Below are 19,151 nucleotides of genomic sequence, written 5' to 3'. Positions count from 1 at the left end.
AGATCCAAACAGCACATGCTTCAGCTAGTCACAGTGCTGCCCATTCATTTCCCTGAAAAGATATTTGTTTGTGATCTCTTTCAAACCTTAAAGGGAGAGTTCCCCTACAAAATCAAATGTTTTCCTCTGGCCTGTAGTGTTATTTATCCATTTAGACTTTTTAGAGTGAGCTGGCCAGTTTGGGGGATATCTGGTTTAGACATGGTTGCCTTCTCTTGAATATAACCGAACTACATGAGACTTGCCGTGTGGTCATCAACGTGCCAAAAACAACCCCAAATCTCAGAGGCAAGTCTCTTTCCAGAAATTATGAAAGCCGTTTCAATTGTGAACTGTTTTTTTTTTTTTTTTTTTTTTTATGTACTGTCCTACTACTACTAGTAGAAATGTGCAGCTAAGGTCATCCAAAGGGGGCAGTAGAGCAGGTCATCCTGGTTCAATCCCCAGCTTCTCCAGTTTGCATGTCAAACCATTCCCGGGCAAGTGCTGAACCTCAAATTTCCCCAGTGTGTGCATGTGTGTGAAAGCACTTAAAGGGACAGAATACAGTCATGTTTGACCATGTGGGTGAGTATGGCTTCTAGTAAGAAAGCTTTGAGTGCTCAGTTAAAGCAGAAAAACATTATTAGTACCACTCCAGTCCATGGGTAGTTGCTTCCTTCTGCACTGTGATACAGTTGGCAGTACAAAAAAAAAGGTTTGTGGACCTTGGAAAGATACATTGCTGTTTGGTTTAACTAATGTAGAATTTTCTTGTTGTTGCTTTGAGGACCCATAGAAAATGGCATTTAGTTAATTCAATCTCCCACACTGAGCAACTTATACCAAGACAATATAAGGTAAATAACACTCTAGGCCAGAGGGAGAACATGTCAATTTGATTTGGGGTGAACTGTCCATTTAAAAACTGCCCCCAGGTTGGTGAAAATATTTTGTAGACTGACAAGTAGCTACCACCTAAGTCCTGACCCTGTGTTTGATTTTCCAACAAGAGCTCAGATCTGTCCACTGTGTGTGAGTGTTTAATCTAGAAACAGCTCAGTCAAAACATCCATCATGTCGACTTAGCCTCAAGCGCAGATGGTTCAGGAGGCCTGTGCCAAATGCTCTGGCTCCTGTTGCGCTAAATGAGCGTGTTCATAGTCAATGGAAGTTGGACACAACAAGTGTTGGGCTGAGTGAATGATTGGGTCGTGCTGTGAGCCAGTTCACCGTGTCAGTGCGTCTAGCCAAATGGCTCCTTCCTACATCTGCTATTAGTAAGCTCACCCGTACCTGTGGCCAACACGCACATAAGGATACCATTAGAGTCAGTTGGTAAACCAGAAGACGGTACTTCCCTAAATCCTTATTATGGGAAGTGACACCCCCCCCAGCCAGACCTATGCCTTTAAGCTAGTCATAAGAGCATCATTAACAGAGATGAGTGCTACTAATCGAAGTCTTAATGTGGACCATGTGGATCTCTGACGCATCAAGTAAGAAAAAAAAGAATTAGAGTTTAACCTAAATTGAAACAAACTACATTTTGTCAACTAAAACTAAAACCAAAACATCAAGTGAAATCCAGCTGCCACCCTTTTGTTCCAGTCTTACACTGTTAGCAGATATTTGGAAAGCTTTTGTCAGGTTTTACAGGGGCTATAAAAAAGGAAAAGAAAATACACAGCAAATTACTAAAATTTTATATTTTCTGTCAATTTACAATAGCCTGTATTTAAAAGATGGCTAAAGCTACAGTGAAGCTACCCATTGGTTTGGTAATTCCTGTTTTTGAAGCCTCGAGCTGATGATTTTTCTATTAACTTATCATTATCTTAGCTTCTTGACACCAAATGTCACGATTGTGACTACAAACAACACTGCACGCTCATATGGGCTCACCCTAAATCATATCTCATCTTATCATTTTTGATGCAAATGGGACCATAATTTACAAAATAAACATATTCAGACTTGGAACTAGCGAGTACAGCCATAAACTCATCACGAAAATATTTATTGAGGTCACAGAGGACAGGAGCGGTAGGGTCATTTTTCTCATACTTCTTTGAAATCAGGCTTGATTTCACAACTAGAGTGGCAACTACAGTTGCAATATAATTAAAGCATCTCAAAAAGTTTCACCTAAGCAACCTGCTACAAAATAAATCCCAATTCATGTCAAAGATGGCAGATTTTTAAGCCTATTTTGAGATTTTTAGCTGAGTGAGTCTCCTCATCACTGGCAGCAGTATGAGGCCTTCCTGCTCCTTCTCTTTCCTTCCATCTGCAGAAAAACCCATCCAGCTGGGAGCTCCGAAGCTCTGCGCACAACTCGGACACAGCAGGGATACAGAAACTCCTGTCAGAGTCACGAGGGTGTTTGAGTTACCACGCGGTGGCCCACGAACAACCTCAGAGCTCTGACTTGATTTTATGAATGAACATCAAGATGCCGCTCATATAGTAATCTCTCTGGGCGGCAAAGTGAGATCATCCAATAACTCAACTACTGTTTAGGGGCCGTCCCTGGTGAGATCGCCCTGGAGCCAAGACATGAAGTCATGGGCTAGAGTGGAGTGCCTCCAAATTTTAAAACGATGTTGAAGATGCTGTCTGGATTGCCGTGGTGGAGCAAATGCACTGGAAGAGGAAGGGGAGGAAATTGCTCTGAGTGATGGTGAATAACGGAGCTTAAAGCGGGACTGCTTGAGAAAAAAGGAGACTGCTACAACTTATAAAATCGTCTTCATGCAAGTAATGTCAAATGCCAATGATATACTTTCAGCTGACACCGGTGTGGTTAAAAGCAGGTTACTCCCTGATATTATTCCAGTTATTTCTACTGACACATTTTTAGAAAAAGTCTGGAACAAGGGAAGCAGCTAGAAGCAAGCAGAAACATTTTTAATAGATGTCAACTTTTTAAAACTTCCTCTACTGTACAGTAGACTTTTTAAAATAACTGTTTTGCAGGAGATGAAGTAAAAAAAGAAAAAGAACATCTGAAACATAACTCTGACAGTGTGTCTGACACCTAATAGCACAGCGGCTCCACTACAGCCCTGGTGGATTTCAAATTCTTGGCAACTCACAAATCAGCACTTTCTCCCTGCTCTACTTAAAATACAGTTTGTGCGAGCGCGTGTGCACGCTGTCGAGCGTCTGAGCCTTCGAGAGACTGAAAAAATTGTTTCTCCAGACCTCTGCGCTCAGCTCAGGTAGCCGTGTGTTGTTCAGAAGCAGCTCTCTCTCGTCTCCAGAGTGGAGGCGGTAAACAAAAACGGCTGCAAAAATGGCAACCGCCGACAGCTGCGCTCGACAAACTGCATGGCAATAAACAGATATGAAATGCAGTTACGTTTCGGCTCTGTGTTTATGGTATGTAACAGTTGAACTGTTTGTCCTACCTGTCTCTGAAAAGACGTTTAAATGCCAACATGCTGGGCAGTTTGGCTAGATGATGAAAACTCAGCATCGTGGATTGCTAATCTCTAAATTTTGCGCTTAATTTCAAGAGATTCTCTTAAAATATCACATTTTAAGATCTCTAAACAATTGCGAGCCAACTTGTCGTTCACAGAAAGACTCGGGGTGAGAGGTTGCTGGCACAAACCAGTAAGTTTCACATAATACAACATCACATAACAGCACTTCTGCCTAAAATGACACAGAGATCACAGGAGAAGTGAAGTCTGTGATGGTATCACACCGTTTTTATTGGCAGACGCAGCGGCTAGAACTAATGAATATTGTCATCCTGGCTTTCCCACTGTATTTCCCACTGACTGAACTGCTGAGCGTCTAAATGGCCTGTTTGTCATCACAGTGTGTGTGAATGCTGGGGTCACAGCGAAGGAATGTGCTCATGTGAATATAACAAGCAGTCAGCAGGGAGATGATAAAAAGCTGGCCAAGATGTCTGAGAGAGAACGACTGAGTGAACAGTGACCTCTGCGGGGCCTGCATTAAGTAAAGTTCACTAGCATCAATACTCTTAAAGCATAAAGGAAAACAAATGTCATGTAAAGAGGACCTATTATGTTAGTTTCTAACTCCATACTTTTCATGCACTGTTGGAATCAAGCAGATTTAGCTTCAGAGATCTTAAAAGTAAGAGACTCAAAGAATTCTAAAAGTTTTTCGTCTTTCTTTAAAAATCAGATTTGATTGGTGATTCTGCATGTGCAGTTTTTAGGTCCCGGTAATGATTGAAGTGGATATTAATTTAGGTAACGCTTTAAAATAACGGCCCAGAGTATATCAACGTTTCAGGATGACTCTCGAGTGGAAAGACTCGCTTCTAGAACGACTTTGATCCAGCTTTCTTCTGATAGGCTGATAGGTAGGATAGATTGGTGGGTGCATTCCTGACCATGACACAGCGATCTCTATGACATCATACATATCCAAGAGTAGAACAAAACTGCCTAAAACCAAGTGTTTAGAGCAATTGGAGGTCTGAAGGGATTACTTGTACATACTTGGGCATGTTTAACGTGACCATCCACCACTAGAACAGGGTGTACATATATATGACACAAATAAAGAAAAGCAGAACATGTCTTTTTAAAAAAAAAATAATAATAATAATGGATAATTCATTGAACTTACAGCCGCCATGGAGTTAATGCGGTCGATGTAGTAGTCGGGCCAGCTGGTGGCCAGCTTGTTGGGGTCCTCTTGCTCCTGCGCATGGACACAAAGAAAGTAATTTATGACCAAGTCAAAACAATATGCTTTCTTTTTTTTTTTTTTACATTCTGATCATAATTAGAAATTTCATTACTGTTTATGAAGCAGGCATTAAGCATTTGCTGGTTCTTGCACCTTTTATCACTAAAATTTTGGATGTCAGCCAGTTGGCCTGACTGTGTACAGCTAGGGTTCTCAAAGTGTGGATGGTAGACCAGTGGTGGTGGTTGGAAGTATTTTATGCATATTATTGATACACATCATCATTTTGTGATCTGAAAGCACAAAGAGAGATGAGGCATCTCTCTTCAGTCTCAACTCTTCTTTTCCAGTTATCATACGAGACTGAAGCTTTGTTACTAAATGCAGCTGGTGTTTAGAAATGCAGCAGCCAACTCACTAATGGTAATGACTGTTTATGACAATTACCAACACAAACCACCAATCGCTGAACAGACACATTACAATCACTAATCAAAAGCATTTGATTTGTGCATGTTGGTGCCGCTAAATTAGCACAAAACTTTGAGAACGCCTTGTGTATCGCAACATATTTTACTCGGGGTGCGGAAGTGAACATAATCAGTCAGCTGGCTTTAATGATCAGTTTATTTAGTAGATCCGACATTGGATCATTTAGCCCAAACAGATCATTATCAAGAAACATCAATATCATTTTCTGCAGGCATGTGGTCTCCATCGGTCACACTCATAAAGGAAACATGATTGAAAGGTAATATCTCCACTGATTAATCCTGCCAACTGAACAGCTAAAGCTGGCATCAAAGACAAGAGACGTGGCATCAATTAAGTGAGAAACCGCATTAAAGGACATGCTGGGGTGGATGTGGGTTGCAAAGTGGCTTGCATATTCTCAGCAACTGTGAGCAGGCTAAAGCCATCCTATATGAGATTTGGCATGTGGATGTGTAGAAGGGTATGAGCTCAGGAATAAGTTGATGTGGGCTGGCATTAAAATCAGCTGATCTGCCATGACTGGGGCTAAGGCTGACTTCTTAGCCTGCCTGAAATATTGCCCGGGAAATTTTTGGCTTCTGTCACCCACGTGCCCTTTCCACAGAGGCATCATCAAACAGGTCATCAGACCTTTCTTTTTTGGACCATATGTTTCCTGTTTGTGCTACCTAAGCCTAACATTTAAGCTCCACTACCAGTGAGGTGAAAGTTTTTAAGCTAGCAAAAAAAAAAAAAAAAAAAAAGTTAAATAACAATAATGAAAAAAACCCACTTTATTGTATCTAATAAATATTGGTTCAACATCAGATCTACACAGAATGCTTTGTTTTCACATTTTTTTTTTCCCACTTTTTCAATTTCTACTTTAGCCCCACACTTCAACATCCACATGGAGATTAAATGGATCAGACATGCCAGGCTACAATAATTGGGCCCCAATGTTTCAGATTCTTCACTCAAAAAAGAACCAAAGAGGAATGAAGTGTGCAGCACAATAGTTTTCAAATAGCTCCGCCTGAGATCAATTTGTCCTGACCAAATGGGGGACGCGTGATGCCACGAGCAAACAAGACAAGGAGGAGTACAGAGATCACACTCCTCATTCACATCTGGTCTTGTTTAGCCCAAGCTTAGAGCACTGATGGAGCATTACTGTTGTTCTTGATACTGTGTGTATGCCAACGAGAGGTGGAGAGTTAAAGTATGCCACATTAACTCAAATTTGAACAGTTTAGCACGATAAAAGTCAGAGGTTTTGCCAATATCATTCTTTAACAACTTCATTTACTTCAAGGACAGTCTTGCTGTAGAAAGAGCTCATCAGTTCTCCCTAGGTTCCTTCTTGATATTGGGGGGGATCAATAATTTATACTACCAAATCCCTCCATAATTTAAAATGCTGCTTCAATATTTGCGTGGTGGCCCCATTTCTGTCAATTAAGCCACAAAAACTCTATTCTGGGACCAGTACCAGAAATGAAATCCTCTTATTATCAACAGAAACTAATTGAACTTCAAATGTGGGCATAAAAATGAGCTGCAGAATCAGCACTTTCACTGATTTATGAATCACATATGCTCAAACAGCTATAGTTTGGTCAAAGTGGATTTCAATCCTCATAATAACCATTGTTTCTGATCCCCAACACTCTATGCCAACATGGAATTTAAAACTGGAGTAAAACAAAAACAATAGCAGACGCTGTGCTACTCAGACTGCGTTTCCCCCCGTTCTGCTGACACGCTCGGGATGCGATGCCAGACAGATCCTGACGCTGAGATTAACAACTTAACTGCCTCTTTCTGACCCTCCAGCCGAGTTACAGCCGTTGACACGCCCTCAACAACAGTCCAATGTAACATTTACTTTGGCAGTTTCATGAGCTGAAGTAAAGTACTATAATTTTCGTTGTGTTTTTGGACAAATGAAAAATGATGACAGCACGAGGTTTGTTTCAGCAGTTCCGGTCATATCAGTCCACACACTTCCTGCATTTCTAACCGGTGAAGTGATGGTAAGTTTGTTAATGTGTGCTGCCTGCTTGAGCAAACCAATCTGGGACTTAATCACACTTGATGACTGTTTAAAGCCTTGTGATAAGAAGCCAGACTTCCTAGATTGGTGCTCATTACAATTGAATGGTGCTAACAGCAGGCTCTGGATATGAAAGGAAGGACTGTGTTTGTCTTTATGAATAAACATTTGCATGAATGTGCTTACTGCATTCCACTACCATTCAAAAATCACTTTTAAATGCAAGAAACAATCAAATCTGTTGTTAATGATTAATAGAATCATTTGTCAAGAGGCATTAATGATTTCTAGATGCATATCTAAAAACGCCCATAGGCTTTTAGGAGCGATCCATAAACAATCCAGGGGCATGTTGTCCTTCCTAATGCAAGTTTGTCTAATAAATGACTAAAAAAATAAAAAGCTGGAAACTATTGCAGAGGCAATAAGTTTGGTTAGTTGGGTATCTGGAGCAGCTTTGAGAGTTTAATTATAATCCAGCCCAAAATAACTTTTCTTTAAGCATGACGTTGATTTGTGAAAACTTCCGTATGGAACTGCCGTCATCGAAAAGCCAAACAAACACGATGCAAATCACCTGTTCCAAAACATCCCAAAGGTCTTCTACTGGATAGACATGGTTGGTAACAAAACTCAGGTAGTCTTTAGCATTTAAACAATGCTCAGTGGGTACTAAGGGCCAGAGAACTGCCACTTACTGGATATTTTCTCTTTTTCAGACCATTCTCTGGAAACCCTACAGATGGTTGCGTGGGAAAATCCCAGCAGATCAGCAGTTTCTGAAATGCTCAGACCAGCCGATCTGGCACCAACAACCACAGTTTACGGTCACTTGAATCACCTTCCCTCCCCATTCTAATGCTTGGTTTGACCATGTCTACATGCCTAAAAGGCATGCTGCCATCAGATTGACAGATTAGACATAACAAGCAGTAAAGTGGTCAGTGAGTGTATTGTGAGTGCTTCTTTAATGAGATCAGCAGAACAGTTTTAGTTTTTTGTTTCCTGATATTTAATCAGCTTTTTTATTGTACCAATAAGGACCAGTTTGTGCTGCTCTGTGGAGTGAGTAGTGCATGTCGTTGTAACAAAGTTTGCATATTTTAGTCATTTGAGCACTTGCTCTTGGCACTTGCATTTGAATCATAGGAGTCACCACTGCTGATGATGGGCCTTTACATCTACCTAGCTATTTCATTAAAAAAATCATTTATTAACAATGACGATGTAATATATTAATAATAATTATTCCATTCGGTTAGCGAGAAGGTTCTGCGTTTGAACCAGATGTTCTCCCTGTGCTTGCAGTGGTTTCCTCTACGTACTTTGGTTTCTTCCCAGACAAAAGTCATGCAAGTTTGATGGATTTCTTTCAGAAACATTTCAAAGTGACCCCAAACATTTGAGAATAAGTGCACATCTTTGTATGCATGTGATCTTCTAGTCCTCTACTTGATAAAAACATTCCAGTGGCATACTCTGTTGTAGCAGTTCAAGGTCAACCCCATCATTCTGCTGCAGCAGTTACACATTTACACACTTAGACTAGACATTCCCCCATGTCTGGTGACATTAAATATGATTTACACTCCAGGTTGCGGCATAGGAGGCCAGGAATCCCCAACAGTGTATCAGGTATGTATCTGTAAGCTGCTCCTCTTGTTACAACCATCTGCTGAGGAATATATTGTTTCTCTGAAGGATCTAATACCCAACTAAAGCAAGCATTCAGGAATATTTCTCTGTCTGTTTGGCAGGCTGCACTGTTTGCAGAGGCACCTGCCGAAAGAGTGGATGAAATTACATATTTCAGCCTCCCTGCTGTCATGTAACAAGCTGTCTTTAAGATTTCAACCCTCTTAAAAAGGTTTCACTGACGATGATAATTGAGCTCACAGATTCTAAGAATTATATGCACATATACCTTTCAAGTCATGACTTCACGTACAACAGGGGGTGGAATTCCAAATACTCAATTGGTTACAGTTAAACCCAAAGCACTTTGAAGTGTAATGGCAAGCTTTTACAAATACTCTCAATTTTTAAAGATAAGCGAGATGATGGGAGAAAGGTGCAAAGAAATAACACCATGCTACAAGCTAAGATTCACTGATAACATCACTCAGATTAGCATGTTCTGCCCAACACAGATCTCATAACAGAACATTTACACATTCACATTTTCCAACTATTTTCTCTTGGCTTTTGCAACCAACCTGGCACAGTCACTCATTTAAATGTAGTCCAACTGTTCTGGGTCTGAGATAGGGCCAGAATCTATAGATTGCCTCAGAGAGACATGCTAACATGTTTCCATGAGGTTTCCAGTTTCTCTGGCGATTGGACTGCTTGTCAGGCGCCTCACACTCTGTTCCCATTTGCTCAGAGAGGCCCGAGGGGACCTTGGCTGTAATGTGGGGACTCTCATGAGCCGTCCAAAATCCTGACAGCACCAGCAGGCAGCTCTGTACTGAGTGAAATACCCTTTATTCAAAGACAACTTCATAAACAACAAGGAGCACATTGCAGAAGACTGAATTCAAAAGAAGCATTTTTTTGTTGTTGTTGCAAGAAAACATCAGCAAAAGCATTAATTTGCTTTAGACGGAGCTATCCTGCTGAGCTCAATCGAGTCAAGTGCTCAGTCAGCTAAACTAATCACCACTTAATCAATTAATCATGTCAAATGTATCCATGTATTAGTTGAAACAAGACAAACTTTCAGCCTCAATATGCTGTAAACTTGGATATTTCAACATGGGAGTCTGTAGGGATTGACTCATTACTTCAGCACTGCCAGACGTTGCTGCTGGAAATAAGTGCATGCATTAAATTCTTCACATTGTATCTCCTGTATTGTAAAGTAGAGAACGTAGCTCATGGGGTGCCCAGTAACTATCATGTCCGTAACAGTCATTTAAGTCAGTATTTTCATCTCCAGCTGTCACCACAATATGTTCCCGCCTCTGGAATGAGAGAGGATTGTTCAACATTCCAGCGAACAAGTCTGTCCGATGGAGAATATTTATCCATGGAAGCTGCAAAATAAAGTCTCACCTAGTGAAGCAGGAAATGGACAGGATATTGAATTCTGGAAGATTATGTAACACTTCTACAGGTAGCTAACATTAAAAGTAAGCACATACTCAAGCAGAAATCTTTGCCTAGGGTCAAATTAAGTGATGGGGATGAAGCACATGTGGCTAATAATTGGAGACAGACTGTGCACCTATTTCAGGAGATGGCAATGTGTGGGTTTGCGGCATACCATCCGGTTGGGTGATTTCGGGCAGCCCACAGAAAAGCCTCTTTTAATGGAAATTTAGGACAATAGATCAATGCTACTTTTGTTAGAGTTTTGACCCTGATAAAGGGACATGCTGTGTGATCATGAGCTAAAAACACAGCATGAGTGTGTGTTTGTGTGTCAGTGCAGCGCAATTAATAGGAGTCAGGAGACCCTGTTTGGCTCCCAGTACTGAACGCTTATCAGGAGCTATTAGATATTACATCGTGTTCTCTACCTGGAGGCTGCAGGATGCAAGTCATGCTTGCAAAAACAAGCATGCACACACATCCCGACTACCAGAAAGGAATGCAATACTCCCATTCAGATTTACACATGCCATTTCTGTTTCACTCGTACTGAACACCAAGGATAAATCCTGCTCTCCATCGCTCTCGCACAAACACACAGATAAACTCCCAACACCTCCGGCAGTGGCTGACTGGGTGGCTGAGGTCAGAAGTGCAGATATGGTTGTAAAGCCTGATGATCTCTACACTCAGCCATATTTACACTAAATCCCTTACATCACTGCTGATTAAAGATACTGTTACAGGAGCAGCGTCTAACCAACCAACATTAATGCGAAAGTTGCATTAATCCAGATTTTCGCCCTGAAATCACCTGATTTGAAGTGTTTAAATCCATTAAGAGTTTGGCACTGTCTGCTGTAGAGCCTCTTTCAGCTCTTTGTTTGCACAGCAGGAGCATTTATCCTGAAATCTGTGATAACAAACTGAGTTTATCTTTACATGAATAGGCCTATATTTAGCAACAAACAATGATGTTATTTCACAGGGTCATGTTAAGGCCATCAATTCCAACACTGCTGCTACAAAATCGTGTTTTGGCATCTCAGAATAGCACTAAGTACCACAGCACCCATGAGGCTCACAGTCTATGGGAACTGATTCAGTTTTGGAGCTAGTGGCCATTAGAAGAACTGCAGGCTCACATGCTGCTGCATGGTTGATACCAGACTGAGTTTATGCCATCAGGAGAATTCAAGAATCATCCACAATAGCATGTTTTTCCTCATTGTGATATGTGGCAATAACTTAAATTATCTGACACTCCTGACTTGTATCTGCATGATTACGGGCATTGCCCTGCTGCCGCATGATTGCCTAATTAGATAACTGCATGCTGAAACTGGAGTACAGGAGTTCCTAATAAAGTGATCCATGACTATATCTCTGTGTTATTAGCCTGAGATGTCGGTGCATTTTCTTATCCCACACAGACGATTTCAGTTCTTCAGTTGAAGTTAAAAAAAAAGAAACTCTTCTCCAGACTGTGCCAAAATGGAACTGTCAGAGCAGTTTGCTGTAAATGTGTCGACCGGTTTGTTTTGCAGGTGAACAAAGTTAGTCTGTCGTGCCCTCGGTGGCTGCCTCTAAGTGTTATTTTACCACAACAACTGGATTCGACGCTTGGCTGGAGGAAACAAAGGGAGCACTGTTTGTCTCTGAGAGGAGAGGCTGAGGGGAAATTCTGCTGTCCTCCATTCAAATCACTGTCATGCTGTAATTCTCAGCAACAGTGGGCACCACTGTATGTTGTACTTTTGTCTGAATAACATAGAATGTTTTTCTTCCTATATGGTGGTTCATGTTTGTGTGGTTGTGTGCATGTGAGGGCAGCATTCTCTCCCTCTCACACACACACACACACACACACACACGTCATTATTCTGATATTGCACACCAGTTGTTTTTTCCCTTCATTCTCCATTATGCCGCCTCCCTCCATGAATGAGGGGTTTGTTTGGATTTTCCTCCGGCTTTCCGCTGTTCACCGTTACCCCGGTTTTGCTCTCTGTTTCCTGGCTTGGATACACAGCTGATTTTTTTTTTTTTTTTTTTTTAACCTTAGCTTCACAGAGGAAATGATTTCTGACTAGGAGAGATGGGGGAGGAATGACAAACTAATATATCCTACGTCTGAACCGATGCAATGCAAACCATTTTTGCTCCAATATGTCCAGGCTGCTGCCAAAAATTTGTTTCCACTACCTTACACAACGGTACAGTGAATCCTTATAAATGTCTGTGGCTATTCAGTGAGATATTCAATAACTGATACGAGGATTACTAAACTTTTATGTGGGTTCACATTCTGCCAGCAATTCAAATCTTTCCTTACCATGCAGTGTATTAAAGGGCAAAGCATACTAAAGTTATCATAAAGATGCTATATATTATATATGAACAACAACTGCAATAGGTGTACTTAATATCAATGAAAATTGTCTTTCACTTTCATAGATATATCAGTATGTAGTTATTCCACTGGAAAAGTTATGCTTCATCAATACAGATCAAGAGTCCGGGCTCCAGGGAGGCCAATAAATGAGTGATGGTCCTCCATTGTGTGTTTTGCTATTCACTGTTGTACCTCTCTCCTGACCTCCTCTGTACATATTGACAGTGATTTGAACCAAAAATGTGAAATTTGGATTCATCACTCCATAAGACCTGTTGGCACTGAATTTTCGGTCCAGTTCTTGTGTAATCTGGCATAATTCAGCCTTTTCTACCCGTTTCCCTTCCTTAAGAATGGCTTCTTGAGAGACACCCTTCCACTGAGAGCATTTCTGATGAGGCTTCAGTGTAGATGGATCAGCTGAAGGTCCAGATGCATCTCTCAGTTTCCTCAAATTTTTTTTAAGGACACATTAACACCATACTGAGATATGCCAAGTTTTCAGCTAACAGCTCTTTGGGAATCACCTTGTTGGCACAAAAATACTATTTTATGCCTGTTATCTTTGGCATTTTTCACAGACTCAACTAAGAAAATGTGAACAATTGATGTGCTTTTGTAAAAAGGCTGCTAGTAAAAAAGTGCCTAAAGTTACAACTTAAAACTTAAAATGTGTAGACATAACACTGGTTAGTTAGCTGCCTTTTTATGCTTGAATAATTCATAGGTCAGTGTTAGGTGACCTATGATGGGTGTTAAGTTGGGTGTCTGGAGGTCCTCCCTGCAAAAAAAAAAAAAAAGTCCTGTAAATTCTTATTAAATTTTTGTGAAAGCAACAGTCAGGCACCACCACTGGATTCATGCACTGGAATTTCAATTAACAGGACTATCTCATATCCTGTGTGCAAGTTTCAGTAAAATCTGACCAATACTGTAGGAGGAGTATTGATTCTTGTGAAAATGGAAATGTGCCCTTTAAAATGGCAGATGTCACCTTGACCTTGAGCACAGTTTGGATAAAGACCCAGGGGATCAGTGTAATCAGTGTGTGCAAGTTTTACTAAAATCTGAGCAGTAGGAAAAGCAGTGATTCTCATGAACTGTGGATTGATGGACAGAAGGCGAATCCCTGGCATAAGCTCATCGGTCCTTCAGCCAGATGAACTAAGATGAGGAAATTACGTTGATAATGTAGCCAAACCAGGTTTTTGCCCAATTATCACCCTCCAGGAACCAGTGGTATGCCGACATCACAGTTCTTGACCAGGCCTAACCTAGAATAAGACATTATAATGCCATAAATGAACCTAATGATGGCACATATACATGAATATGCCTCTCCCATTTATAGATCTGTTTCGAGTCCGTCGGCCTGCTTAAATAAAGGTTTTAATAATTTAATAATAACATACAAATAGAAAGAGTATATCTTCTTCTGCTGTTAATTTTACTGGAATTTCATTTCATTGTAAACTGTTGTGGTGCACCAGCTTCCATCCTCGCCTTGACATCCCTCTGAACACATCACAATTCCACTACTCTTCTTTTTCCTAGTAACTCAATACAAGCAGAAGCATTTACACATGCAGGTGCACACACACACACACACACACACACACACACACACACACACACACACACACACACACACACACACACACACAAAGTGGTGTGTTTACCATTTTTAAAAAAGGTTGTCAGAGCATATCACATCAGCCCTGCATGCCCAGGAAAGAGGAAGGAGTGGTGTGATCCTGCTTCCAACACCAAATGCTCGGCCAACAAAACAAATCAGCAAAGAAACAGAGAGGGGGGTTTACAACTATTTATTCAATTTGCTATTGAGGGAGGGAGACAGGGCTGAATTCTCCTAAAGCACAATGTAATTTCCTAGTGGATGTTTGACCACAAAGTGAGACCAGAGTTGTTGTGGAGAGACACGCTGAAGGGTATGAAGAAAACGAGGGATGTGTTGGCGAAGGGAGAGGGGTGAAAGAGAGGGCTAACCAGAATTTTCTAGTGCTCTATGGTATGAGGACAATTCCTAAGCAGCATGGGGAAATTGCTTGCTTGAATATGGAGAATTAGGGCCTTATAAAAAATGGACACAATCAACCACAACCTGCAGAAAATCTTGTGTAATATGGAGCTGGCGTAATACGTCCATATGTTTACGTCAATGCAGAAATGAGAAGCTGGAAAGGAGGCAGCCTGTGTGGCTGAGCTGATTGAAAATTGTTAAGAGGCTGCCTTCAATAACATTCACTACTGACAGTTTAGCCCTAAACTGCGGGTTCAGGCAGCTAGTCAACGGAGGGCCAGCCAGAGATCAGAGCTGATGTACGATAAAGAACAGCAGAGGCCAACTCACCTTCTTCTTGCTGCAGTAGATCTGCCATTTCTTCTCATCGGGCAAAGCAAACATGGCCTCCCGGTTCTTGTCCGTCAGATCCAGCTCATCCTGGAACAAAACGGTGGGGGGGAGGGGTTAAACATAGAGCTCATTTTTACACAACTAATCATTCAGTTACATTTGGATTCAATCTGATTTTGGAAACCATTTAAATGCTACATGTAATTGAAAACAGTAAAAAGACTTTTTTTTTCTTCAATTTAATGCTACTGCCATGCTACCAAAAAAAAAAGGGGGGGGGGGGGGGGGGGGCATGTTTCCCACTGTGTTTCATCACATCTTTTAATAATAACACTCCTTGAGTGTTTGGGAGCTGAGGAGACTGCTGGAGTTCTTTAGCCCATGTTTCCACACTATTTGACATATGTTTGGTTTTACAATCATCCAGCTAGGTGACAGGTCTGGACTGCGAGTAGGCCAGTTTAGAACCTGGAGGCTTTTAATACAAAGCCATGCTGTAGGAATATGAGCAGAATACAGTTTGGTATTGTCTTGCTGAAATACACAATGTCTTCACTGAAAAACACGTCACCTGAACGGCAGCTTATGCTGCTCCAAAATTTTCGTATCATTTAGCATTAATGGTGCCTTCACAAATGTCAGTGTGCACTCGTGCTCCTTCCACACCCCAAACCCCGAAAACCTGATACTGACTTTGAATTATGAGCTAATAATGAGGCCCCACGCCTCTTTAGCCCAAAGGATGCAGGACGATTTTAAATAGAATCTAAGATTCTGATTGGTCAGGCCGCAGGACAGTTTTCCACTATAAATCAGTCCATCTCAAATGAGGACAGGACCAGAGAAGGCAGCGGCATTTCTATTTGTTGCATTTTTAATGCTTTCATTCAAATATAGGCTTGAAATGATTTGCAAACTATTGTGCTCTTTGTTTTGTTTTTAACATTTACCACAGCTTCCAACGCTTCTGAAAACAGGCTTGTATTTCATTGTAGCATGTCAGGAATAAATGTGCAGAAAAACAGTGATTAAGAATAAAACAAACATAACAGCCCAGTAGCATTTAAAGGCTGACATAAATAAAATCAGCCCATCCCTCGGGACACATTTCTAGAAGCCCTGTTGTTCCCTTATCCCTATAACAATACAGAGCAAAACATTTAAGCAATGAGTGGAGTTTACACAGCGACATTTAAATCTCCTTCCCACAGAGGAGTGTTTTAATATTCACCCTGCTGCTCTACTTAATTCTTCAGCTAGTACAAGGAGCCTCCTGCACCTTTTGAAATGCATATGAGCCCAGGAAATGAGTCTGCGTGCCAGGAGAGGAAAAGTTTAAAGGAAGGGGAGTCAGATGAAGGAAGGACATAGAAAGGGAGATGCATTGGGGTTAGAGAGCCTGAGGCTATGTGGATCTGGAAACGGGTTGGCACAGAAGAGATGGCGAGAGGCTACATCACCGGGGCTTTGTGCTCCAGCTCAGGCTAATCTCATCATAATAGTTTTGCTACGATGATGTCAGCCAGAAGTGGGCGAGCCTCCTGGGGCCCCCTAGACTGAAGATGACCACCAGTGGTAGAGGTGGGGCCCCGTTAAAGCCAGCCAGCAGATTCACAGGGTTTGTTTTCATCTCTTTTCGGCTGACGGGGTGGGCTGAGGTGGTCCACATTCTAAGAATTGGACACTATGAAGCATGACATCATCTCTCGCCCCGTCCTTTCAGCGGGATAACCAGCATTATTGTGGGTTTTTGGGGAGGGGGAATCTGATGGGTGTGAATTTCAAGAGGCTCTATTACAAACAGAAATCACAAAGAAGCTTTAGAATCTTTAGTTCAATTGTCTTTCATCTCAGCAGCATGATTCACACCCACAGTTCATCATCAAGGGTCTGCAAGGGGAGAGCTCACCCCAAAACCTAATTTCCATATTTCTCCTTGGAACTAAGGCGCCGTTTACATGAGAACGTTTTCAGATGAAAATGGTAACGTTTTGATGCGTGAAAACCATTTTTCGAAACAAACTGTGTATTTTTCTTTAAGTATTTTTCTGGTTTCATTTGCATCTTTATTCATCAAGCAGATGCATAGTCAAGTGTAAAAAGGAGGTTTACATTTTAAGTTAATGTAAAAATGTATTTAAAAATAATACTTTTGAAAGATTAAACAGGAAAGGCAATCTCTTTAATGTAATCTGCCATCATGTGGCACCTAAACATCTAATCTCTGACTCTTTGTCCTTCAATCTTTACAGATTTCAGCTGTGGCTTGGACCACAGTCCTCTCTCCAGACCTTTGGGCTCAGAAACCGAGGCCTAGCAGAAGCCAGCGCGCCCTGGCCTGCCGCCCGCTTGCCGGGTCAAAGCCCTGCTGTCCAAGCTGCTGCTTTTTGGAGGAGCTAATACAGAGAGCTGGTGGGGAAATCAGTGAGAATGAGACCTCTGGATTTAAACCAGATGGCAGCTGAGCCTGTCTCAGTTCATAGCTGATCTCTGTGCTACTTTGTGTTCTCCATATCAACTTCCTGCTGCTCCTCAAGCCTCTCAATTTAAGGTCTTATATGGAGAGGAAAAATGTGCAAGCAGCATATATTTTTGAAGTATTCCACTTAGATATATTTCAGTGATTACATAGGACTTTATGAACAGGATAATGTTAAAGTTCTCTGGTTCAGCCAGTGCTGTTCTGCATCAGAATCGGAAGAAAAAGGGAAAAAAAAAAAAAGAGATGAAGTTGGGGATGAGGACATCAACTGGGTGTAGGAATGTCCACGTCATGCCAGCCAGCGCGGAGGACTTTTCACTTTCCAGTTATGCAATATTCCACTGTTTTCTTCCCCACACCTTCAAAATGTGCTCCGATACCACATCCACATCACATGGCATCTCCTCATGACCAGTACAACACCCTTAAAGCATGCAGTCCCTTTCTCATTATTCCAAAGCAAAACAAAACCACTTTCCACTTCTCTGTGTAAAACCTCCTTATGATGTGCTCCAGTCATCCTACTCCAGCAAGCTCAAGTTGGAAATTCAATAAAAGGAAAGCTAATATTGTTACACCTGGTGTCTGAGAGGGAAAAATACATACCTAAGACCTCCAAAGCCCTTCTTTCATATTTTACCCTGAGCTCCCAACCTAATAATGTGACAAATTTGAGAAATTAAAAAAAAAAAAAAAAAAAGTGCCACAGTTGTAATCTCAGTGTCATGCAGATGGACTGAGCTTTTCTGTCACTCAATTTTCTGTTTCTAAAGGCTGTTGGGCTTCTCAAAATGTGCTGAGATAATACAAAAGATAGTGGAAGTGGCCCGACAGCACTTTAAAGCAAAACCTTAAGTGCTGCACAATGAGAGCGAATACAATAAGAAAACATTAAGGACAAAGTCATGTGTTAAACTGTTGGGTCTTTATTCCTAGATTTCAGGTTACATCAGATACATAGACTGTATACAAAGGATGGACATGACTTCTGTGACGAATTGTGAGCGAGGAAGATTTGACTGTGAAGTCAAGGGACACTGTATACTCAATGGCTAATGAGTATACCCTGATTTCACCTCTTTATACTCTAAAGGGGACCATGGGACAAGATGTATTTAATGAGACTTCCAACTAGCAACTGAGACCATGAACTCATCGAAAAAATGTTTACTGATGCTAGAGATCAATGGAGCTGAATGGAGCTCAATAAATTTATGCAGTCTACTGGAGTCTGTAGATGTTCATACCTGTTTGTTCAGATTACAGAAACTCAGTGAAAAACCCCAAGTTTCACAGCATTGTGCTCAGTCAGAAATGGAAGTTCACAGTCAGGTTCTGCAGTTCATAGAGGACGATGAAAAATGCGCAGTGCAGGTGTACCCATGCTGCAAGAACAGTCCACACATGCTACAGCCTACAGGACCTCATGTGTACCCATTTCCTCAACAGTGGCCATACTGCACTTATCCAGCACCTTAGATTATGAGTGGTGAGTCAATTAGACTGACACTGGAAATAAGTTATGATTCAATTAATGAACTCTGATGGCAGTGACCCTGAAGCTAACAACCAATAGTTCAACATTAGATAGCTCGCTAACCATAGCTAATCAGCT

The 19,151-nt window shown here is 41.3% G+C and overlaps 1 protein-coding gene across 4 annotated transcripts in view; it reads right to left on the bottom strand.

The window, feature by feature from the left end:
• The window catches only part of daam2 (dishevelled associated activator of morphogenesis 2), a 112,031-nt gene that overhangs the window by 43,180 nt on the left and 49,700 nt on the right, over positions 1–19,151 (bottom strand). For all 4 annotated transcript variants that reach the window (XM_030718524.1, XM_030718525.1, XM_030718526.1 and 1 more), the window contains 2 exons: positions 15,052–15,141; positions 4,597–4,671 (listed from right to left, as the gene is read on the bottom strand). In XM_030718524.1, the coding sequence (XP_030574384.1) occupies positions 4,597–4,671; positions 15,052–15,141 (165 nt within the window). The remainder of the gene's footprint in view (positions 1–4,596; positions 4,672–15,051; positions 15,142–19,151) is intronic.

The sequence above is a fragment of the Archocentrus centrarchus genome, chromosome 22, assembly GCF_007364275.1.
Source record: "Archocentrus centrarchus isolate MPI-CPG fArcCen1 chromosome 22, fArcCen1, whole genome shotgun sequence".
Classification (NCBI taxonomy): domain Eukaryota; kingdom Metazoa; phylum Chordata; class Actinopteri; order Cichliformes; family Cichlidae; genus Archocentrus; species Archocentrus centrarchus.
This window is presented reverse-complemented; position numbering and strand designations above follow the sequence as displayed.